At 37.5% G+C, this 26435-nt stretch overlaps 1 protein-coding gene across 6 annotated transcripts in view; it reads left to right on the forward strand.

Annotated features, from left to right (window-relative positions):
- GRAMD2B (GRAM domain containing 2B) overlaps nucleotides 1–26435 on the forward strand; it is a 130279-nt gene that overhangs the window by 5867 nt on the left and 97977 nt on the right. The window contains exon 1 of one of the 6 annotated variants that reach the window (XM_054488077.2): nucleotides 5315–5560. The exons of the other annotated variants lie outside the window; for them this stretch is intronic. Within the exon in view, the coding sequence (XP_054344052.1) occupies nucleotides 5436–5560 (125 nt within the window). The 5' untranslated portion in view covers nucleotides 5315–5435. Of the gene's footprint in view, nucleotides 1–5314; nucleotides 5561–26435 lie in introns of those variants that run through there. 6 annotated transcript variants of the gene reach the window in all.

A 26435-nucleotide genomic window follows, 5' to 3' on the forward strand; every position in this document is an offset into this window, starting at 1 on the left:
ATGTTTACTTACATGTTTACTGAAGCTGCAAGATCAATTTTCTAATCTTCTGGGGGCAAACTCCCTCTAAAGTCATGAGCTATGGCAGATAGTAATAGTTTTCTGACAAGGGGATAACATATATCCTTTCTCTGCATCCTCTCAAAGGGTTCACAACTTTGGGAGAGAAATCAACCCCCACCCCTCTTTATCATAAAAACCATAGAATAAAGAAGTTTGAAGGAGAGAGGAAGGGACTCAAGATATACTTTAGCCCATGAATTAGACTGGAATATTCCAAGCTGCTTGGCAGGGTCATTATCACCAATGTCAACACTCCATGGGCCCAGACTGTCAACGCTTGCCCTCCCTCTAAGATTAGGTCTTCCACAAACCACGTGCAAACACACAGCTGTTGTCCCATTGAGAAAAGCAAATCATATCTTTCACTTATATCATATGACTCCACTCAACATGAGTGAAAGTATGACCAGCTCAAAGATCATAATCTTCATTGTCATTACCATCAGTAGTATTTTCTGAATGCTTACTATGTACAGACTTCATACTTGAAGTTTACACGTATTATATCAAGTCCTCCAAACAATTCTTTGAGATAGATATTATTGTTATTCCCATTTTTACAAAAGCTCAGAGTAGTTAAGTCCCTTTCTAAAGTAACACAGCAATGAAATAATCAAGCCACCCTTTTCCAGGCAACCTGACCCCTAAAGTAACACTCTAAACCATGAAATCAAACAGCCAACCCCAGGAATGTGGATATATTTACTTTACACCCACACACCGGTTTTCCATACATGGAATAACCACGTATGGAAATATGGTGACATCTGAAATTCAAGGTGATTTTACCAGACCGTGGCTTTTTTTTTTTTCTTTTTGAGAAGGAGTCTTGCCCTGTCACCCAAGCTGGAGTGCAGTGGCGCAATCTCGGCTCACAAAAACCTCCGCCTTACGGGTCCAAGCGATTCTCGTGCCTCAGCCTCCAGAGTAGCTGGGATTACAGGCCACGCACCACCACACCTGGCTAATTTTTGTATTTTTAGTAGAGACGGGGTTTCACCATGTTGGCCAGGCTGGTCTCGAACTCCTTACCTCAGGTGATCCACCCGCTTCGGCCTCACAAAGTGCTGGGATTATAGGCGTGAGGCAACACACCCGGCCTAGACCAAGGCTTTTTTAATCCAAATCACAGTACTATGTTCTTAGAGTATACAAGCTAATTGTATTGATAATAGCCTAAACACAGCATAATTTATCAAATAAATCTTAAGGCACAAATATTTCTAACTTTGCTTATTTGTAGAGAAAATCTCGTTTATTTCTAAGTGTAAATTTATATTCCATGGCTCTGGAAAACTCCATTTTGAAGCTCTGTTAATCTGGTGGTTCTGGTTTTATCTTATGTCTCAGTATCCAAATCTTACACCTGTAAAAACTGGAGGAGGAGGAGGAGGAAGTAGAGGAAAAGGAGGGAGCGGAGGAAAAGGGGAATATACAGGCATGAATTCCCCACCTCCTATCCATTGAGCCTAGCATCAGTAGGCATATTAGTTTCTTATTTATGGAATCCAGAATGCTTGGATATAATAACCAAAGATTATTATCATCATTGCACAAGACTATATTCTTTGAATTATGGACCTTGTTTCATTGAAGAAAGAAAAAATTCTTATGGCCAAACTTTAATTTGTAGGGCTTAAGCAAAGAAAACTAGAGCTTGAGAAGATTTTCTTTTCTTTTCTTTTCTTTTTTTTTTTTTTTTTTTTGATTTGGATTCTCACTCTGTCTCCCAGGCTGGAGTGCAGTGGCGCCGTCTCGGCTCACTGCGAGCTCCACCTCCCCAGTTCATGCCATTCTCCTGCCTCAGCCTCCCGAATAGCTAGCTGGGACTACAGGCGCCCGCCACCACGCCCGGCTAATTTTTTGTATTTTTAGTAGAGACGGGGTTTCACCGTGTTAGCCAGGATGGTCTCGATCTCCTGACCTCGTGATCTGCCCGCGTCGGCATCCCAAAGTGCTGGGATTACAGGCGTGAGCCACCGCGCCTGGCCGAGAAGACTTTCAACATTATTTCTCAATTCCCATGGAAGGATATAAAAGAGTCTCTGTGATTTTTATTTTAGTTGTATTTTATTTATTATCATATATTATTCATTTTGGCCACTGTGCATGTTCCTTTTATAGTTATATTTCCATAAACGTCCTATTCCAGTTGTTTATCTTCAACCACCTGGTCTTTGTTTTAATTTGCACACACACAAATGAAAGCTGTGGCACAGGCTAGGAGGGCTTGGGCAGGGGCCATGTCTAAACAGTCAAAGGGCTCAGGCAGTGGCTGTGGATGGCTGCACAGCAGTCAACTGCCATTAATCTTGAAAATGAAGCTGTCAGAATTCACATTGTCTTTCAATGATCATGTACTATCAAAACCTTATTCCTACTTAAACATAAAGTCCAGCTATAACTACTTGCACATTTTGTCAGCTTTATCACAGGCAGCTCATATCAAGAAGTGAAATTCACCGGGCAAGCCCCAGCTGGCTCCAGCCCTCAGACAGGTTTAGGATGCCTCCTCCCACCAGAATCTGTTGTGTTAGAACTTGAATGCCCTGAGGGAGGCATAAGCATTCCTTTGTTTACCACTCTCTGCGGGCTGCTGTCCCTACCCCAGGGTTTTACTTACCTTTCTGGTTCCTAAAGGCCTTTGAGTTTGTGACCTCTGCTCTAGACTTTCAGAAAATCTCACCTTTGACACAATTTCTTATAATAAGGATTAACTCAACATCTTACATAAGAGTTCAGCCAATACTGTTTAACTGCTTCAGTATGCTTCCCACAGGCCAGTAAATTGCTGCGTAACTGAAATAACCATATCACCCGGCTGACTCCAGTAATGGGACCAACTCGTCTCATTCTGCTTCCAAAGCATCGTGCACATGGCCATCGAGCTCACCTTTCATCATTTTATTTCCATTACGTACAGGATAAAGTTTGAACTAACCACACTGGCATCAAGGATCCTTCATAATTCAGCCTCTAGAGAAATGTTCACTATTCCTCTACTTCACCAACACAAACTCTCCACTCTCCACTCTCACACACATACCTAGTCCATGCCCACTTATTTGTTCATGAGCACTACTCCTTTCCCTTTCTGCCTTTCCCATGTCCCCACATTGAAACTCAAACCCCACATTTTCCATTAGACTTTTATAAGTCACACCAGTCTCAATTGATTTGCCTCCTTTTAACTGTAAATGCTCAATAAATACTTGTTGAATGAATGAATGAATGAATGAATTCCAGCATGACCACATGCTTACTATTTAATTATGGCCAAGTGGTTTAACCTTTTAAAGATATAGTTTTTTTAATCTATAAAAATGTAATTTGGGCAACGATTAAATGAGATGTTATATATGAAATTATCTAGTAGAGATGCTATATTGACTCAAAAGATATTAGCTAGTACAGAGACAATAAATATTAGCCTAATTCACTGCCTTTCTATCGCTTTTATTTTTAGTTAACTTTTCAGTTATGTAGATTGTTTTTTCCTAGCTTCATTGTTGAAGCAAGGACCCATTTTTTAAAACTTTTTATATCACTCGCTGCAGCTAGCAAAGAGCTTTGCTAATAAATATGTATCAGTTGATTGAGTGAGTACGAGGAAAGCTTATCTATTGAAAAATAAGTTCAAAGACTGTTCACTGACACTGGAATTTCCTCCTTTAGAGACATTTTGTTCTAAGTTAAGAATTACCGCTGTTTAATCCAAACCTGCATGAGACAGAGAGTAACAGACTACATTTCATTGACCATTAACATCTGTGTCAGTAAGAGTTGTTTTTTGTTTATAAGGAGCAGAAACTCCCATGCAGGTTGTTGCTATTGTATGAGGCATGGTGACTGGTTTAATTCAGCAATTTAATATAACAGCTTATTTAATGTCTCCAACATTTCAACACAATTTCAGCACAGAGATAAGAGACGCAAGAGAAATATAGACCGTGCTCTGTCAAGGAAGGACAGGGAGGAAAGCTGGGGGCGGTGCACCATCAGAACTGTAGCATGAGGGCGCTCAGCAGTACTAAGGTGACCACCTGCCCCAGTTTGCCCAGCACTAAAGAGTTCCTGGAATTTAGGGCATTCAGTGCTAAAACCAAGAAAACTCAGCAGGAAAATATTGTCCAAAATAATGTAATATCACTGAAAGACTCACTTCAAAAGTGTTCTTAGGGGCAGTACAGCACGAAGAGCAGCACAGACCTGTCCCTGCCAGATTAGCAGTTGGTTAGAGCAACATGCTAATGAGGCCAAGGCTAAAGGTTTGCTTTGATTTCCCGGGAAACTTTGCTCTCTTCCACAATCAGAAACTGTGTACTTCTCTTAAGTCAGCCATTCTGCAATGTCACCGACTAATCACAAAGGGAACAAGGAGAGAGAGCATAGCTACTGTGGAACAAATCCTTCACTGGTGCTAGTAACGAGGGTGGAGGGACACTGATGTTTTCCTTGTGCATGAACATTTGTCCCATAAAGAAACTCATTTTCTGAACTTATTTGTTAGTAAAATGCATATCTAGGTAACAATAATGACACATAATTGCAAATCTCTACTGCATATTCTCCTATGTATTTCATTCTAATCTTGTGAAATCAGCATAACAGATATCAAACAGAGCAGAATTGGGATCACCTGCGGTTGCCCAGCCAGCAAGCAAGAGACACATTCGAACTCTTGCCTCCTACTGTTTGTTTGTTTGTATTTGTTGTTATTGTTTGGGTACAAGTCACAGCTTCCTGTAACCCAGCAAAATATGCAACCTGAATATTGAGACTCCCTTGACTTTGTGTATCACTTCCATAAGAATTCCAGAACTCTTCAGGTCCCAAGGACCAAGGAACGCAGCCTTAAAACTGCTGTGCATCTGCCAAACATTGGCTGCAACACACACAGTGTGCTGGTCATTTCCTGTGTGAGTACAGGCATAAAGCACATCCACATTGCTCACCCTGTTGGTCAGGCTCAGGTAGTTAGAAAAAGCATCCTGTTTTTAATGTTTAGATGCTGCCAGTCTCTGCACCTCATTGTTTTGTTTTGTTTGGGTGTTTACTTTTCCATGCTTTTCTGACTAAATTCAGATTTAGTGGTGTTCATCTTAGTGAACTAAAAGTTGAATTTCCCAAACACATTTATTTCTTTACAGCAAACATAGGTAGGATGAAAACCACCCTGTGTCACACTGATATGTTAATCATTAACTGACTTTAAAAAAAATAGCCTCAGCTAGATTGAGTCACATGAAGAAAGAGCTTCCTGCAATGCAAGGACTGTACAAAGCTGAAACGCAGAGATTTTCATATTATTTGGGAGACTCAGAAATGAGCTTTTAAGGTTGTTCCTTGACTTGTGGATCAATAAGCGCACAATGGTGAAGAAAAGGCTGCCTTCTAGTGACACGGTGTTCCGGTTTGAGACTCCGGGCAGCCCAAGGAAGGCCAATGTGGAGGCCTCACACAGCTCCACAGACAGCCCCAGCTCGGTGTTCTTCAGGTGGGTACAGCCTGGGCCTGGCCATCCACGTCTGTCCCCCTGGTGGCCTCAGCTACCCAACTGGTGACCCTTGGAGAGCTCCTTTTTCATTCCCGGAGGTACGGATCAGCCACGGGAAGAGAAGGTACAGCCTAGGCATCCTGACCAGTGGATTCGAAGTGGGTATATAATAAGGAATGTGCTCTTTTGAGCAAATAGAACTATTACTACTGTTAAGGAAAAATAATTTTTAGTGCCTTCTTTAGTACTTTCTTAGTACTGGATAACTGGTCACTATGCAATTCCGCAATTCTTGACTTACTCTCAGGTTCATAAGAAGTGAAAACAAATTGTTGAACCCCACATCGACTTTGGTATCAAAATTACATGAACTATTATTTAAATAATAATTATTAAAATATTAAGATAATTGCCTTCTTTTTGCCTTTCCAATTTAAATTTAAAATAGTACCAACTGTGCTCTGGTTGAAGTATTTACTGCATAGTGATTTATAGCAGTTTTGGCCAATTTCAGAACATATTCATTTTAGCTATAAACACATCAATATCCAAATCAGCACATTAATATCCACGTCAACACCACTCTAATAATTATATATTTTTCATGAAAATTTATTTTTCAAATTCTTTACTCATTTTGTCTCATATTTATCTAGCAATTTATAGAATGTAGAAATTTAGTATAAGTGGAAATCACATATTCAAAATATAAACACAACAATATCCAAATCAGCACATTAATATCCACATCAACACCACTCTAATAATTATGTATTTTTCATGAAAATTTATTTTTCAAATTCTTTACTCATTTTGTCTCATTATATTTATCTAGCAATTTATAGAATGTAGAAGTTTAGTATAAGTGGAAATCACATATTCAGAAAGAAGTTTTTCATCCAACTTTCATGTAAACTTTAATGCGGCATTCATGTAAACTTCTCAGAATAACCCCCACACCCAAACATGACTTTTTGACAGCACCATATTCAGAAATTCAAGAGTTAAATATGATCATTGTTTTGTTTTTTAAATTGTTTTAAATCATTTACACAAAAATACTTTAAATTATAGCTTTCAAAAATTTAATAGAAAACAAAGAAATTCTATTTTATTTAATTGCATTCACATATCAGAATGCCAGGTTATGAAAATAAATTAAATACTTTTAAAAAGAAGTTTTAGAGACCAAAAAAGTGAATATGTGCAAATTGTTTCATAATATATCTATTTTCAAGTTACTTAATTTTTCTATCCATTATTAAAATGAATCTATCTTACTTGCATTAGTAGTTGAGCAAGGGTATAATTCTGTGATTTAAAATGTAAAACTTAGGCAAACAAAGACAAAGAGAAAAAATAAAAATAAAATAAAATGTAAAACTCATGCATTATTTCCATATTTTGCTGAGCTTCAAGTGCCTCTTGAATTGCTTCGTCTGTGGAATCCATCTCTTAAGTAGACTATTATGCAAATTCTTCTTTGGAGCTCAAGCTCTAACCAGGAAAATAATTAAATTAAATCAAAATGTATCAATAAACAAATAAATATTAAAACAAATACAAAATACATAAAGTATAATTGAAATAAAATAGATATGTTTTCATAATTATAGATAAATAGAATAAAAGTAAAATAAAACGCACATCAACCTAAATTCAAGCCTCTTGCAAAAAAAGCTCCAGCCTATGTCACCTGCATATTTGAGTATTCAATATCAAATTTCCATGTTAGCATCTATAAGTGGTTTTTTTAAATGTGTATTAGAACCAACCTAAAAAAATTTAACATATCTCTAAATAGGTCAGGCATTGAAGGACTTTTAGTCTAGTTGAAAGATCTATTTAATGTATTGTGTAGAAAATCATTGAAAATAATTTGTGGAAGCATTCAGGCACACATTGGTTAAATTTTTTAGATAAAAAATAAGACCAGGTAAACACTTTCCTTTACCTTCTAAATAAGTATTGAGAATTTATGTGACTGTTTTAGTATCACATTATCCTTTCAATGAACTAGAGCTAATAAAATGTACTTGCAGATCAACAAGCCACTTCAAATAGGCACAGATACAATTTACACAGTGTTTGTATTCAATCACTCAATTCAACAAAAGTTTATTGAGTAATTATTATATGCCAGGCTATGTACAAGGCACAGAGGTTACAATCATGAGTGAGATAGACTTAGTCCCTGCTCTCATGGAGATTATTAGTTTAATGTTTAAGACAGTCCAAAAAAATGAATGAATGCATATGTGCATACATAAATACATAATTCAAAAATTAATATGTTTTATAGGAAACAAAGCTGAGGCAGACAGTAAGATAGAGAAAACTAATTTAGAAGGGGTGGTAAGTAAAAGACTCTCCAAGGAGGTGATATTTAGGCTGACTTAGAACCAGTCATCATAAGACTGAGAAGCAGCGTGGTTGCCTTGCAGTAGGGAAGATAGGGAAGAAGTCTAGAGGAACCTGCGAAGAGTGGCACCCATGAAATCAGAGAGATAAACAGATGATAAGGGGGTTTAGAGTTCGATTCTAATTATGACAGGAAGCCACTGAGGGTTTAGAAGAGAAGAGTGTCATAATGTGACGTTCACTTTAAAAGAGCACTCTGGCCCACTTGTGGTTTATTTCCAGTTGTCTGAGCATTCAAGCAATGCTACATCTTACCTGTTTCCCCTGGTACACTGTGGAAGGGTGTCTCTAAGGCACATACCTAGAGGAAATGCTCATCATAGATTATGAACATGATTAACTTTTTTTGCTAATGTCATTCTGTGTTCCAAAGTTCTGTGTCATTTGTGCTACCACCAGCAGTTATTCGACTGCCTCAGCAACACTGGAATTGTCTGATTTTTTTACCTTTTTCAATCGGAAGGTGTGAAATGGTAACTCAATGTGGGTTTAATATATGTTAAACTGAGAGGAGGAACATCTTTTCAACATGTTTAGTGGTCTTTTTTTGTTTTCTCTTCTATAAAATGCCTGCTTATGAATTTATATCCCTTTTGGAGGAAAGAGGTCACTATCTTTTTCTTCTTTTAAGATAGTTTTTTAAAATACTGCAGACACTGATCTTTTGTTATGTGTTACAAGTATTTTATTCCAACATATGACTTGTCTGCTTACACTCTCTACTATGTCTGAGTTTTTATTTTAATTTGTTAGTTTATTAATTATTTTCTTTATGATTTGTTTATGACTTAAGAAATCCTTCCATACCCTGAGGTCATAAGAACATACGTATTTTCTGCTAAAAGTGTGTTTTCCTTTCAAACTAGGGTTCTTTCTGTGTTTGGAACATATTTCCTTTTCTGGTGTGAATTAGGGCATCATTCTAAATTATTTGTAGAGATAATAAATTGTCCCACATTATTTATTGAATAGACTGTCCTTTCATCACTAATCTGTAATCCCAGCTCTGTCATATATCACTGTCTTAATTATCATCACTTTATAATAAAAATCTGCTAAGACAAGACTCCTCTCCCAGTTCAGAAGTGTTTCATTACGTTGACCCTTTGTTCTTCCACTTAAATTTTAGAATTAGCTTATCAAGTAAAACTTTTTTTAAATGAAATTACATTGAGCCTATTGTTCAACTTGAGAAAATTCAACATCTTTACGATGTTAAATATACCAATTCATAAACATGGTATAGCTTTCCATTTATTTAGTTTTTCTTTAATGTCCTTCAATAAAGTTTTAGAATATTCTGCATAAAGATCTTACACATCACGTTAGATTTATTCCTAGATATTTTACACCTTTGTTGTTATTGTAAATATATTTTACATTGTATTTTCTTTTGTCAATGTACAGAAATATAATTAGATTTCTAAATTGATCTTAAGTTCAACATCCTTGCTAAACTTTTAATAATAAATCTATAGACTCTAAGAGATTTTCTTTGTAGACAATAATATTTGAAATAATAAAAATTTTATTTTTACCTTTCCAAAATTTACTTCTTGAAATCTTTTTGTTTTTTTTTTTGAGACGGAGTCTCGCTCAGTCGCCCAGGCTAGACTGCAGTGGCGCGATTTCGGCTCACTGCAAGCTCCGCCTCCCGGGTTCACGCCATTCTCCTGCCTCAGCCTCCGAGTAGCTGGGACTACAGGGGCCCGCCACCACGCCCGGCTAATTTTTTTGTATTTTTAATAGAGACGGGGTTTCGCCGTGTTAGCCAGGATGGTCTCGATCTCCTGACCTCGTGATCCACCCTTCTCGGCCTCCCAAAGTGCTGAGATTACAGGCATGAGCCACCGCGCCCGGCCACTCCTTTAAATCTTCTTTTGCTTTATTACACAAGCAATGAACACTAGTATAATGTTGAGTAGATGCAATAATTCTAGACATCCTTGTATTGTTCCTGATTTTAAAGGGAATGCTTTTAATATTTCAGGATTTATGAGCTGTTTTCAGATTAAAAGTTTCCTTCTAGTTAAAGTTTTCCAAGAGGTTGTTAAAGTTATTCAGTGCTTTCCCAGCCTCCGTTGGGTTAATCCCCATTTGAAAATCTTTGACATTGATAATGTGCACAGTACCTCAAAATTCAAAATTTGCAGAAATCATCATTTCTCAAAATATACAGAACATTAAGCGGACTTGGAAAAACATGAATTGCTGTAACCTCTATAGGTAGTTGACTGGGAAAGGCTTTGGTGAATTAAGAGTTTCATAAATTATCACTCCGGAAATTTAAAAAATCAAAAACCTCTATTGGATCAAGAAGCTTTTGGAGATTTATTAGGCAAATTAGCCATTAGGCAAAAGTGAAAGTTGCCCAGTGGAGTTAGTGTGTAGAATAGGACACCATGGCCTTTGGGAGTACAAACAAGGCCCAAGATGGGAACTGAAGAGGACAAAAATGAGGCAGAACTAATCGGAAATGTTAGGAGGGTGCTCAAAGTCCTTCTGTGTTCTGGGATGAAGTCCACTCTAGGTTGCAGTCAACGATAACCTTGGTGTCCAAGGCAGCCCCACAGTCACACTCGTTATGCCTCCACTTAGTGGCTCCAATGCATCAGTGTCTTCTCCTCTGTTCTAGCTGCCACCAGTGGGTAGGAGAGAAAATGTTTGCCCTTCTTTCCTTCTGCCCTCTTCTCTCAAGAGCTTTGTCTTTTCTTAGCCAACCCCACTTCTCCTGCTGTTACAAAAAGGACAGGAGCACTCTATGGCACCAGATGAACAGGAACACAGCAGACACTGTGCCATGACCCATTTTCACTAGTCAAGCCCATGGGCTCAGCGCCTGTTCACAAGAGTGCTATGTAGAGGCTGGAGTGGGGCCAAGTCCTGGAAAATTAGGTTACTTCTCCAAGAGCAGGGATGAGATGGAAGTATTCAAAGGAAGCAGCACTGTTTCAAGGGGATATATAATGGCATTAGTTTTCTTTGTGTGGAGCAGGTATTTCAGCAAATGGGCAAGGTCAGGGCAGGAGTACCTATGAACTCTGCAGAGCTTCACAGAGGAGAGTAAGAGGCAGGCTAAGAGGAGGCAGAGAAAGAACAAATTGCACCAAGATATAGTGAGACGTGGCTATGGAAGTTAAAATGAGGAGGTTAAGTCAGAGGACTAGGCTGTCTTAGGAGAGTTAGAATTTTCCCAGCAGGAAAGAATAAACCTCGCCAGCAGTGTCATTGCAAGGAGTGAAAGGATCTCTGGTCTCTTTCCCAGACTTCACCAGATACTTCCACACATTCAATATTTTCTCAATGCACATGCTCTATCTAGTTGCCAGGCTGTTGAACATGCTGGAAGTCCTCTTTGATGGCCTCAAAAATTCCTATGCCCTTTCAAGATGCACCTGGAAGGTCTAGTTTAAGCTCTGGGTAACTTCCCTGTGCCACCCACACCCCCACTCTCATCCCTCAGAACTAGCGACCTTTTAATTGTTGGCACTATATCCTATATTAACCACTTATCAGAATGTATTGCCGTCAGGATGTATTTATTACAAAGCCAATGCAGCTTAAGCTTCTACCCTCACTTATAAGACAGCTTCTACTGTCCAAGGCCCTGGGAGGGCCACTAGTAAGGTGTGCAGATAGTCCTACATTCCTGCAAAATTTGCAGATAGTATTTTAACTGCAATTATAGTTTCTGTCTCTTTCCACTCCGATTTTTCCTCTTTCACACTTTTCCTCCAGTCAGATATGTAGCCAAAGGCATTTCTGGCATTCTGAACTAAGGGGAAGTTGTTCAGAGATACATTTAGTTTGGTATTTGTGGAATCTATTTGTGTGATTTGCCTTCATTTCTATGTGCCCATAAGTTATCACTAGCTGTATGGTATTGGAATGGCTTCCAGGAATACTCCTACCACCCTCTAAGCCAATATACCCTGCTCTGGGGCATGGGGCAGAGCCAGAGATGGGATCATGGTATGAACATGGTGTCATGCATCAGAAGTGTGTGGGTACTGGAAAAGAAAATGAGTTTGAAATGTACACAGCCAGAAACTAGTTTCTGACAAGTTTTTCCAATCATCACATATATAAATCATAAGATATATAAATATATACAGTGGTAGATTCTATTCTTTTCATTGCCTAGTCAAGACAGTTCTCTCCTATTAGGACTATATACTCGATAATGCAGCTGATATAATTATACCAACTTTATTCTTTTTCTTTCTTTTTTGGTGATAATTGTGCATAATAGAAATTATCAAAATTCTTGTGTTTATAAGGCACAAACCCAAAGTAATACTAAAAACACCCACAGCATTTGTGTATGTGTCACATAGTAGATTATCATCACGTTATCAAAACTGGGTTTGAATTTGAAATAAATCTTTAACCTATCAATAAAAAGGTAAGTTTTTTTTCTAGAGAAATAAACTAAACCATCTTCTCTTTACTGAAAATATATGAAGTTGTTTCCATATGAAGAGATCAATGAGTATCAGCTATAAATCATAAGAAAATATCATAGAATAGGTCAGCTAATTCATAAGAGCACTATATTACTTTTCTGGATTTGGAGATGTTTATGGAATCTTTAACTCTTTCCAATTCATAATTTGATTTTTTCTCATTTAAATGTATAATCACTTTCATGCCTAATTCCTTGTTCATACTTTTCTTAAAGAAGACTCTAAAATTGTATAAGCTTCAGGCCCATAAAACCTGGATCTGCCCTCTGATTATAACTGCTTCTATGCCCGTGGTCTCCAACAGATCTGCTTTTTCTATTTGTAGAACTTGATACACACTGTGTACTTTGCAGTACTGAGTGAAGGAATGGATGTGGTTCTCCCAGGTAAGGGAATGAACTCCCAGCTAGGGGAATGAACTCCCAACAGGAATGCATGTTGGCTTGTGACTGCCTGTTATCAGCCCCTCATTTTTGGAAATTTTGAAAATATTGGTAGGAAAACTAATTTTACACAAATGGTTTTGAGTAGTTTTTACTTTGCCAATTTTTTCAGACCACCAAAAATTGTTATTTTAAAAAATACACACTATTCAATTACCTATTCTGTAATATTTGACTCACTTTTTTTATTTCAATAGGTTTTGGGAAACAGGTAGTGTTTGGTTACAATGATAAGTTCCTTAGTGGTGATTTCTGAAATTTTGGTGCACCCATCACCCAAGCAGTGTGCACTGTACCCAATGTGTAGTCCTTTATCCCTCACCCCCCTCCCACCCTTTCCCCCAAGTCCCCAGAGTCCATTGTATCATTCTTAAGCCTTTGTGTCCTCATATCTTAGCTCCCACTTGTGAGTGAGAACATACGATATTTGATTTTCCATTCTGAGTTATTTCACTTAGAATAATAGTCTCCAATTCCATCCAGGTTGCTGCAAATGCCATTATTTCAATCAGGTTCATTTATATGCTTTCACCTCTAAAGATGTTTATTATTTATTTAGGCTTCATGTTTCATAAAAACAAAGCCTGGCAAATGTAATTGAATTGAAGGTTCTAGGAGTTGCCTCCTTGTGTAATTATGTAGAAGACCTAGCATGGAGCTACGTGGGGCAAATTGGGAAGCCCTGCCAAGAAGCACGTAAGTGATGAATGAGTGCTTATATATAGCCCAGCAGTAACAATAATCATCTCTTCTATTTGCACAGTGCCTTACTCATGGGAACTTTTTATAGGCATTACTTTATAAACCTTGCTGGCCTTTCACTGTGGTAGATGGATTGCAGTTTTTCTCTGCATTACTTAGATGAAGTAAGCAGGTAACAGGAAAAAAAAAAGTTTTCTGTTGTTGCTGTATGGCAAAACTATGCAAACAAATTAGTCCAGGTAGTATATATACAGCCAGATACATGATCAAAATGGCATTATCCAAGTTCATGGACCAATTTATTCACCCGGCTCAGCTTCAAATTATTTGGGCTATTTTCAAAAATCAAACCCACTTTCGAGGGTCATTTAATTCCATTTCTTTATCTCACTCAGGGTGATTTCTAGAGCCCCAGAGCGTACAAAGATTTCAGAAGTAGACACAATACTCTTTGAAAGAAAAGGTCAGAGAGAACTACATGAGATTCTCAGCTCTACACTGACTCATTATATGATTTTGTGGGCTTAAATGTTCTAATGCTGGTTGTGACTGTTACAGGACAATGAGGGAGATCCACAGAGAAATAATGGTATATTTACTCATCACCCAGAGCTCCTAGAACCTAGCAAATACATTCTTTCCTCTCTAGTCCTAGCACCTAGCACATAGAAAAAACTATACTTTACTACAGCAGAATCTAGAGTCTATTCTTCAAATAGATCTTAAATCTATTCTTCAAGAAGAATAGATTCTTCTTGAGTAAATAAGGCTCAGATCCTGCTTCCAGGAGCTGAAATCTCTGTTGGTGACTGACACAGATCCAGGTTACTATAGAAGGCAGACAACGTACATGCACTTTGAAAATTAAATTATGAGACTAACTCTCCAAACTATCATTTTCCACAACATGGCTCTTGCTCATCCTCATATTGCTATATTTAGATCTAGAAATTAACTGCACATTTCCAATGCTTAGTGCAACAAAATAAACCTTGCCTAATGTAAAAAACTAACAGCTGCCAGTATGATCCCGGAGAAAGGGAAAGTTTCTATTTATTCCTTCAAATAGCCCCATAAGGGCAGGGTAATATTCCATGAGCAGGTCTCACTTCAAACATGCTCCTGTTTGGAGGGAAAAGAAATCTGGAAGCAGGAATGGGGAAATAGAACAGGTATCTTCAGTGATCTCACAGAGTTGTCCTTTGGCCTCTTAAGGAGAATTATCTGTGACCCTGGTCAGCTTCCCCAGTCATACCTGTTGCCCTTCCTTGTGCCCAAGAAGTCCACACTCTATGCACACACCCTGGTTCAGGGCCTTTGCACCTTCTTTGCCTGCAATACTCTGGCAGGGTAAATTCTGAGCTGTCCTTCAAAACTGGGCCAGGTATCACTGCCTTCAGAAAGCCTGCCCTGGCACCAATCTCCCTTTCTCTGTGCTCACATTGTGCCTTTTATTTATCTTCGGTATAACATTCATTATACATTAAATTATACTTGTTATATTTGTCCTTCTTCCTCATTGTGCTGCCTTTTGTTTCTAACCAATCACTGAGCACAGTTCTTGGCATAAAGTAGACAATGACAAATGTTACATGGATGAATAAATTTCAGGTAGGTTATGGATGAATGAAGACCTTCCCTGGTTGACAAGCAAGGCTGACCCTTGCTGGGAGTGCTGCTGACTTCACTCCAGGAGGGCTGAAGCTCAGCAGAACATTCAGGGCACACAAGTCACTAATATGCTCAATATTGGGAGAACAGCGAGTGGCAGATCAAATGATACCGCAGACCTTCTGATTCATAGTCCAGGAACTTTCCACTACTCCACAGGGATTTATTAATAGATCTGAATTCGGATTTGACTCTCAGCAATCCCAAATATTTTATTCTTGCAACTGAGAAAAGAGAGGGGAAAATTACACAACAAAAAGGATACCATGAGCAATATAGGCTTAAATTTTTACCTCCATAAATGTAAATATAAGTTAATTTTAGCTTAATTTCACATTGAATTCATTTGTTTAAAAATTAATTATGGTAAAGTTGAATTAAGTTACGTATGAAAGAGATAAGTATTTACTTAAAGAAAACATCCGTTTTTAATTTAATATTTCCTCACACATGCCACACACTTTCGTATCTTCATGCCTCTGCTCTTATTTTCTCTGTGCCAGAAATAACATTTTCCTCAAACGATACTTAGTCAAAAAGTATTTATTGTGTAATAAGGCACTAGAGATCCATTGGTGAATAAAACCAGTGTGGCAGGTTCTTATGTTGCTTGTAATCAGAAAAAGACAGGCATTAAATAGGATTCTGAATGTCTTGCATACTGGGAAGGTACAGTTGAAGGCAGAGGGAGCAATGGGGGCAACTCAGTCCATGGAGTCATAAAGCAGCAGTCCCTGAGGAAATGAAACAGAACATGAGACTGGAAGAGAGGAAGAGGGAGAGGTAGAATCCCATTTGTAGAAATAGCATTTGCTATTCTCTGTGGAAGAGAAAACACATTTCAAGTTGCTGAAAGAACACTGGGTCTCTGGAGAAGAGAGAGGGAGAGAGGGTTGGAGGAAATGAGGTAAAGCCCTGACACACTTTCCTCAAAGAGTAAACATGAAACTCTAAAGCTTAATTATCCCAAATTATAAACAAAATAAAACTCTCCAGGATTAATATCATCCTATTTGTTTTTCTTTTAGAGATTGTATTCAGTTGACATAGATGCTGAATTAGTAGTGACTCTTATAATACATCATCTTTTGGGAAAAAAAAGACATTCATTTCTTTTGTGTAGCTGTACATCACGATCACCACCCAGGATCTGTCTGCTGATCCTTGCATGATTCCATGCTCTCCGACATTCAAAGGCAAATCCAAATCCCAAATTGGTCATCGATATGAACATGAAATCCCCAAGGAAGCACGTTCCAAGCTGAGTCAAAATGACAAGGGTTAGATGAGTTGTCAATTGCTTCACAGCATATTATGCCAAATCTTAGCCTCTTAAACAATGAGCATGTATTATCTTACATAGTATCTGTGGGTTCTGAATCTGGAAGTAAATTGGCTAGGTAGCTCTGGCTCAGGGACTTTCATGAGTTGGACAATGCAAGGCTGAGAATACCAAGAAGGGCGCTCACTGGGGACCATCTTGGAAGCTGGCCACCACAAAAACTCTGAATATTTCTAATCTGAAAGGCAGTATTTGGTGAAAGGACATTAGCCTTGGAGTTACTTGGATCTGTATTTGAATCACAACTCTGCCACTTACTGTGCCACCTTAGCCCCATTAACTAATCTTTCTAAATTCCAGTTTTCTCATTTGTCAGATGGGGCTAGTAGCATCTAGCTTATTGGACTATTCTGAGGATTAGGTACAGATAATTATGGAGGCTGGCAAGATGGAGGCACTGAAGAATTGTTATCACTATAGCTACAACATAGGTGAATTGTTAATATAGAAACACAGTTGGAAGTCATTATCCACACAACCCTATGTCAAATTCTAAGATTTTGTTTTACCTATTTGTTTTATTATCACCATATATTCTTTTATAACCTAGTGAGAGCCAAACAAAGGGAAAAGAAAAGGTACATGAGGCTTTAAAAAATTATTTACTTTTATGTATTTGAATACATGTAAAAACCATAAGAATTTTAAGGGCCAAACTTGAAGAGTCAAAAAACTGTCAAGCTATTTCAGTTCTCCCATATGACTGAAGTCCATATTTTGATGACCTTAAGTAAACATGGAAATAAATAAATAAATAATAATAAAGAAAATAGAAGGGGAAAGAAAAACCACCAATACTGAGCTAAGTGGGTTTCTCAAAATTTTAACTCTTGTGAAAAAAAAAAAAAGGATTATCTCTTTTTATAAAAAGACAAGTTCTGTCTCAAGTCAAAATAAAATTTTTTTTCCCAACATTGCTACTGGTTTATGAGGCTAAACAAATGTTCTGTACTCAGGAATTTGAGAACTGTGTTTGGCTTGGTTTTAAATGTCTCTGGGCTTAGTTTATTTTCTGGAAATATAAGAATAAAGACACTAAGAGAAGATGGTTCTCCATCTGTATACTCAAAATATTATTTCTCTCTTATTGCTGCTATAACAAGAAATATATATATTTATGTATTTATAATTATATACATGTATATAATTTCTCCAAATTCATATGCTGAGAGTATAAGTGGAAAGGGCCCAGACCTGGCCCTGGCAGGCTTTTGTTTCCTGTGGCAAAGCACTAAGTCTCTCTTTTTTCTCATCTCACAAATGGAGAACAAATTGTAAACAGAATTTTGCCAGACAATGAAGAAACAGAAAGAAGAGAGAGAAAAATCAACAGAGATTATATATACACATAAATTTATAAGCTCCTTCTGTGGAAAAAATGAAGAACTGTCTTCAGGGACTATTTCATTCTTTTGGCATTTAAAAAAAAATTTAGATAGTCACTGTCTGAAGTGCTACATTTACCACGAAGCTAATGAAGCTGAAACTTCAGAGTTTGTCACTTGAATGAACTTCTTCTAATTCAATATTCATTGTTTGCACCTAATTTTGTGGGTTTTTTATTAAAGAAACCCCCTATACTATATTAGCTTCAGGCCATACAAAACTGAATCTGTCCCAGTTGTTGCTGCTGTTAACTTAAAGATGCAATTTTCAGGCCTGGCACAGTGGCTCACACCTACAATCTCAGCATTTTAGGAGGCCAAGGCAGGTGATTCACTTGAGCCCAGGAGTTTGAGACCAGCCTGACCAACATGGTGAAATTCCATCTCTACAAAAAATATAAAAATTAGCCAGGTGTGGTGGCTCCTGCCTGAGATCCCAGGTGCTTAGGGAGTTGAGGCAGGAGTATCTCTTGAACCCAGGAGATGGAGGCTGCAGTGAGCCATATTCATGCCACTGCACTCCAGCCTGGGTGACAAAATGAGATCTTATCTCAAAAAATAAACAAACAAATAAATTAATTAAATAACGATGCTGTTTTCAACCAAGACAAATTTTCTAAATATTATAATGAAGATTTTATGCCAGTAAGTGAGATATTATTTACTAACATGTAGATTAACAAACCTATACGAGAAGCTATCATTATGCTATGAAATGTTTATTCTATTTTGGAATCAGTCATTGATTCCCGGAAAATATGAACATGAAATTTATTCCCTACACAATCATAACTTTTGGTAATATTCATCTTTATATAACATAAGATGATCACATTGTATAAGCCATGTAATTCAGCATACTAGATTATACAACATATTTGTAATGTAGAATTTTATTTTAGAGTAAATTATGGATAAATGTATCTTTATTTTCCTTCTTAAGAGAAAAAAAACCTATTGAATCTTTTAGTTATCTACATTATTATATCCCATATTTGGGGAGTTTTGAAGAACTAAAGCTTCCAAAAATCCCAAAGTTACCAAAGAGGGTGGGGTGGGGGTGAGAATTGAAAAATTATCTATTAGGTACAATATTTACTATTAGGCTAATGGGCATACCAGAAGCCCAGACATCTCCACTTGGCAATATATGCATGTAAGAAACCTGACTGGTACTTCCTAAATTGATAAAAATCTAAAAATACAAAAAACCCCAAAGTGACTTTACTAACAATAATTCTTATTTGCATGAAAAAGTAGCATAGGATAGTAATTAAGAGCCCCAACTCCTCAGCCAGACTGCCTGAGCTCTAATGTCGTCTACGTTACTTATCATGTTGCACTTTAGTTTGCTGTCCTGTTAAATGAGGGGTGAAAGCTTACCCCTCACAGGGTTATTGTAAGGATTAAATGAATCACCTCATCTGTGAAGTGCTTAGAAAACTACCCAGCACATATAAGCACTATAAAAGTGTTACTTGAAATACCTTTGGCTGGTTTCTAACTTGGACTGTCATCTCACATATTGCTTTATTAACCTGGGCAGTGATTTCGATCTTCTCTCCCACTGTCATTCTTCCATGAGCAAGGACACCTTGCTTCTAGATCACCTCCTGAATTGCCACACTTGTACTGGAAGAAATTATATTACTCATCCTTGTATCCTCCTAAGGTATTGTTTTATAGTCGTCTATTCTTAGTAAGAGTCCCTAAATGTTTTTTTTTTTTATTATTGCAAGTTAATACAGGAAAAACTAAAATAAAAAACTGTGTGCTTAAAATAAATGTTTCACAGTATAAGATTATTATGTGTTTTTTCAAAAGATGTTTTAATATTTGTTAAATTGCACTGGGCACCGTGGCTCACACCTGTAATCCCAGCACTTTGAGAGGCTGAGGTGGGTGGATTACCTGAAGACAGGAGTTCAAGACCAGCCTGGCCAACATAGTAAAACCTCGTTCCTACTGAAAATACAAAAATTAGCTGGATGTGGTGGTGCACGCCTGTAGTCCCAGCTACTTGGGAAGCTGAGGCAAGAGAATTGCTTGAACCTGGGAGGTGGAGGCTGCAGTGAGCCAAGATCATGCCACTGCACTCCAACCTGGGCAACAGAGTGAGACTCCGTCTCAAAAAAAAAAGAATTCTTAAATTGTTCACATTGGGAAATATAACTATGCCAATTGCTAACAAAGGGTTTTACTTTTGATGATGAATAAAGTAGTAAAATTTTAGGTTGAGTTGTTTATATAAAAATTACTGAAAGATGTCTTTATAGTACATATAAATAACCATATCTCTTCTGGAAGGTGCCTCCTCATTTATTAGTCTACATGCCACAAAGGAATAGGCTGACCTGAGATGACTTGACTTTGAACTTTCACTGATATCTAGGTTTATAATAAAAAAGAATGTGTTTATTATGGCCCTAACCTGCTTCTGTACCCATGAACACCAAATGATTGAGACATGTATATAAAAGTTCTGAAGTCATGCTGTAAAGCATGGTAAATATTTAACTGAAATGTCAAGTGACCTTTCCTACTTATATCCAACTGACAGGAAAGGAGTTTTGTTTGTTATTTTCTACGTAGTTATATAAATGGCCATTAATTAATGATAAATAATAATCACACATCATGATGAAATGTTCAGTTAGGCTGACACTACAGTTTTTTGGCCTAGGATTCTTCTTTAGACCCCAAAGAGGAATATCATTGTTTATTGCTGAAACCAGAAGAAATAAAATAATTCTGCTGTATATCTGTCAGGATTTTTTATGCTGCCAGAAAGTTATATAACCATAAGTAAAGTAATTTCAGCAGCCTTTCATAAATGCAGCTGGAAGAGTGATAACTTTAATTCTGCTAGGCAATTCTTGAGTTGGTCCGGCCAGTTCCATAATCTCTTGATAAAATTATAACAACCTAACATTTACTAGATGTCTTCTGTGTGCCAGATGTCTCCTCCTAAACTCTTTTCACAAATAGGCTAACTTAAACTTCACAATAACCTTATGAAATAGGAACTATTATTACTCCATTTTCCATGTAGGAAACTGAGGCTTAAAAATATTCTGCCTAATTCACATAATAAAAGAGTTGCACTCTATATGAAAATTCTAAATTCCATATTCTAGCCACTTTACTGTACTCCAACTCCTCCCTCCTTTAATTTCCATCCATCATATAGTAACAGATTGGGCTTAAAAATGTAGACCTCCTCATGGGATGATTTAAAATCTGGTACAGGAGTTAGATGTGGCACCAAAAGCATGAGTGACAAAAAAATTAATCAGCTGAGGTCAGGAGTTTCAGACCAGCCTGGCCAACATGGTAAAACCCCATTTCTACTAAAAATACAAAAATTAGCTAGGCCTAATGGCACACACCTGTAGTCCCAGCTACTCGGGAGGCTGAGGCAGGAGAATCGCTTGAACCCAGGAGGATTGTGCCACTGCATTCCAGCCTGGGCAAGAGAGGGAGACTCCATCTCAAAAAAATAAATAAATAAATAACTTGTACATTGTTATTTGTCAGTTATAGCTCAACAAAGCTGAAATAAAACCTGTCCAAATAACAATAACACTTGTACATGGATATTCATAGCAGTATTATTTATGATAGCCAAAAAATGGAAACAACTGAAATGTCGTCTACTGATGAATAGATAAAATAAAATGTGGTATGTCCATGCAACGGAATATTATTTGGCAATAAAAAGGAATGAAGTACTATTATATGCCACAACACAAATGAAAGAAGCTAGTCATAAAAGGCCACATGATTCCATTTATATGAAAACTAGGCAAATCTATAGCGATGGCAAGTCAATTAGTTCCAGGGACTGCAGGGAAGGAATGATGGGGATTGATTACTAATGGGTACAGGGTTTTTTGGGGAGGGTGATGAAAATGTTCTAGAATTGGTGGGGAAAGTTACACAATTCTGTTTGTGGTACTAAAATCACCAAATTTTACCCTTCAAAAGGGTGAATTTTGTAGTATAGTGAATTATATCTCAATAAAACTATTATTTTTTAAAAGGTAAGAAAGATCCTTAAAAGCCATTTCTTTCTTGGAAGTTCATATTCTGTAAGCACAAAATAAGTAAATAATTTTTCCATGACTAAATTGGCTTGATGATTTTCAAAAAGATTGACATGCCTTTGCTAAACTATGTCTTCTGGATCAGTATTTTATCTGACATTTAACTTTTCCAAAACACTTCCCTTTTCTCTTTTCACTAAAATTGTGTAACGCTACAAAAGGGATGTATCAGGATGAGTACTACAAGAAAAGGGGTTGTGTTCCCCAAGACCACCCACACTCAGAGATTCACTAGAAGTACTCATAGAACTCAGCATCATTCAACTCATGGCTAAGATTTCTTACAGTGACATAGTAAGGTGGATTACAGGGGGGAAGACACAAGTGGAGTCTGCAGGAATCCATGTACAGGCTTCCTTAGGCTCTTTCCCTCCCATGATGGGGCACAGAGAGCACACTTTTGCACCAGCAACAAAAATGTAGCAATATGTGTGCAATATTTCTGCCCAGAGATGCCCATTAGCAACTCAGAACCAAAGATTTTCATTGGAGGCTGGTCACAGAGGCACTCTCTGACCAATACATACCTCAAATTTGAGCTCCCAGGATGAAAGCAGGGGTTCAACATAAATCCTATTATTTGCATAGTTTAGACAAGTGGTCCCCAACCTTTTTGGCACCAGGGATTGCTTTCGGGGAAAACAATTTTTCTTCCATGAAAGAAAAGTTCTTTTTCTTTTTTAAAATTATGTTTTTTCATGGGAGGGTGAGGTGGGGGCAGGGGGTGCCAGATGGGAAACGGTTTCAGGATAAAACTGTTCCACCTCAGATCATCAGGCATTAGTTAGATTCTCATAAGGAGGACTCACCCTAGATCTCTCGCATGTGCAGTTTGCAGTAGGGTTTGGGCTCCTATGAGAATCTAATGCCACCACTGGTCTGACAGGAAGCAGGTTGAGGACCCCTGAATTAGAATCTATTTGAAAAATAAAGTGGAAGGTCATCTTTCTTCCAGAACAATAAATTTCTGCTTCATAGGAATTATTTAACTTCTGAACAGTTTGTTACAAAATATATAATTACACAGCAGGACTCAAAGTTCATGCAAGAAAATAGTTTAAGGACTGAGTGGGTACTTGGAATTTCTTAGACAACCTACTTTCACTACCTTTTCCCTTTTTTCTCCCCTTCCTCTCTTTCCCTTCCCTGCTTTCACCCATCAGTTTCATCCCCTTCACTTTCTCCTTTTCCATCACAACCATCTCCCCAATTATAAACTGACTGTGATTTCAAAACATTCGAATCACTGTAAAAATTGTTTTCTTTTACAATTTTATTTCACAGGTCTTCCAAGTGTAAAATATTATCTTACTAATAGATGAATTCTCATAAAAATTTTTACATGTTTGCAGATACATGTACCTGCATCTTCCAAATTAATAGCTTGATTTAAAAATTATCTTCAGAAAATATCAAAGTTCATGGAAATAAATAAAATTTTTTGCCAAATTGCAACTTCAGCCCTTTGAAAAAATATATAGTAAACTCTTATTTAGCAGCAGCATTTAAATACTACAACATTTCAAAAATCTTCAAAGTTCCACCTTACCTATAAGGCATGTGGAAACCCAACTTCTCCAGAACCAGACTTGGTGGTCAATTATCTTGAACCTCCAAATAAGTCAACTTGGAAGCAAGACACAACATATGGAACCATTTGTAGACTATACCAGCCCCAAGATAATACTTATCTCCCACTTCAATTGCCTTCCATTGAGGCAGGGTTTTACTAAGAATAAAATGGTTCTCCCTAAAGCACTGGAAAAAAACAATGTTTCCTAGAAAAAAATGAAAAAGTTAATTTGATAGCAAAGAGCATGAACAGACTCTAGAAAGCATAAGATCACAACCCCACGCAGGCCAGGCCTTCCATGAACCATCCTGAGTACCATGTACAGGTGACAATCTGGTATGTGCTCGGAAGGGAGCATCTGAGAGTATCACAAGACACTCATACCTATGTCAGTTGTTAAAAAACTAGGGATATTAGGCTGGGCATGGTGGCTCACGCCTGTTATCCCAGCACTTCGGGAGGCCAAGGTGGGCAGATCACGAGGTGAGGAGATCGAGACCATCCTGGCCAACACAGTGAAACCCTGTCTCTACTAAAAATACAAAAAAATTAGCCGGGAGTGGTGGCAGGTGCCTGTAGTCCCAGCTACTCGGGAGGCTGAGGCAGGAGAATGGCGTGAACCTGGGAGGCAGAGCTTGCAGTGAGCCGAGATGGCTCCACTGCAGTCCAGCCTGGGTGACAGAGGGAGACTCTGTCTCAAAAAAAAAAAAAAAAAAAAAACTAGGGATATTAGTCTGCAGAGGCAAACCTCAGAGGTCAGGTGGAGAAAGTAGGGCATGAGTATCAGTTTAGGTATTTAAAGGTTTCTTATATGGTAGAGCAAATCTACATGGCCTGACGAGCTAAAGCTGGAACAAACAAGTGGGAAGAGATGACAGTCCAATCATTGTAAAAAAGAACTCTGAGCAACCAGAACTGCCCAAGGATGGCCTGGCTGCTTTGAGCCATAATGAGCTGCCTGTAGCTGGTAGTGTTAAAGTCTGATTGATTCATTCAATATTCTACATTCCATTTCAATATTCTGCATTCCATCCAATCTTTGCTCTGGAGACGGGACATTGGCTCTACACACGTGAGTGAAGTAGTCAGGGTTCCTGCTCTCATCTAACTTAGATTCTGATGGTGTGATTTCAGATATTTAGAGGAAACTTAAATGTACATACAGATAGGACCTGTGAAATGTTTTGTAATCTCAAGAAACTGTAAATCTATTAAATAAAAGCCATCAGTTTTTCTACATTTGGAGTACCATAAATATGTTTTTTTCTTTCCAAGAGTGAGCTAGCCAAACTAATAACGCTTAACTATGAAACACCCTAAGGCTAGCTCAGAGATTATTTTGGATACTATTGAAATTTGGGCATTAAAGTTATAACTGTGGGTCTCCAAAGTATATTAATGAAGAAGACTCAAAACCATTCTCTTAAAGTGAGCCAGTTATTGTCAGCCTTTTGCTTTTGGTTGCAGTTCTTATAATTTAGAGCTACACTTTTTTTTATTAGAAGATACTTTTCCTTCAGAAAAATAGAATAATAATATTTTATAATTAGGAAAGGAACATAAGACTGATTAAAAACACACAAAAAGGGATTATTAAAATACGGTTAACATTTAAGTCTCAGAATTAAATTAATACACAAAACTGCTTAAGTACAATCTATTCTTGCCTGTTAGTTATAATCAGTGAAGTTCATTTTTTAACCCTCTCTTAGTCAGCATATTTCAAGATAAGATCACTTTAATCTGAATTAAACAACTATGGTCTGAGGCTGAAGTCTCAGGCTGGTTTGGATTATGCTGTCTTGTGGATGAAAGCCCTCATAGTTTGCCTGGTCTGACACAAGGCTGGGGAGAGAAGTAATGGGGAAATTCCAGAGGTGACTCTCACTGAACCTCCCAGCATGGCTCTAGGCAACACAGAATTCACAAACATGTCTTCATGGGAAATGAACTTGCATTCACAAACATTCACTTTTTTTTATGCTTTTTTAAATTGCTAAGACCAATCCAAAAAAATCTATTAGTAAACTATGTATTAATCAATTTTAGAATGCCAGAAGTTTAAAAGAGAAAAAGAACAAATGTCGGGGACTGAAAAGCCAAAAGCAGCAAGAGAGAGCCTGCTACTCAGTTTCCAGAAGAAGAGGGAGGGAGTGTCTGTGTGTGTGTGTGTGTGTGTGTTTGTGTGCGTGCACACATGTGTGTTTCAGTTTTATTCAGGTATAGTTGACAAATTAAATTGTATATATATATATATATGGTGTACAACGTGATGTTTTGATACACACATACATTGTGAAATGATTACCACAATTGAGTTAATTAACATATCCATTACCTCACATAGTTACCTTTGATTTGTGGGTGTGTGATAAGAACACTTAAGTCCACTATCTTAGCAAATTTGAAGTATACAATATACCAACAGTGTAAAAGGGTTCCCTTTTCTCCATATCCTCACCAACACTTATATTTTGTCATTTTTATAAAAGCCATCCTAATAGGTGTTAGGTAATATCTCATCATGGTTTTATTTGCATTTCCTTGATGGGTAGTGATGTTGAGCAAATTTTCTTTCTTTTTTTTAATTTAACTTTTATTTTAAGTTCAGGGGTACATGTGCAGCCTTGTTACATAGGTAAACTTATGTCATGGGGGTTTGTTGTACGATTATGTTGTCACCCAGGTATTAAGCCTAGTACTCATTAGTTATTTTTCCTGATCCTCTCCTTACTCCCACCTTCCACCTACCAATAAGCCCCGGTG

The sequence above is a fragment of the Pongo pygmaeus genome, chromosome 4 (assembly GCF_028885625.2).
Source record: "Pongo pygmaeus isolate AG05252 chromosome 4, NHGRI_mPonPyg2-v2.0_pri, whole genome shotgun sequence".
Taxonomy (NCBI): domain Eukaryota; kingdom Metazoa; phylum Chordata; class Mammalia; order Primates; family Hominidae; genus Pongo; species Pongo pygmaeus.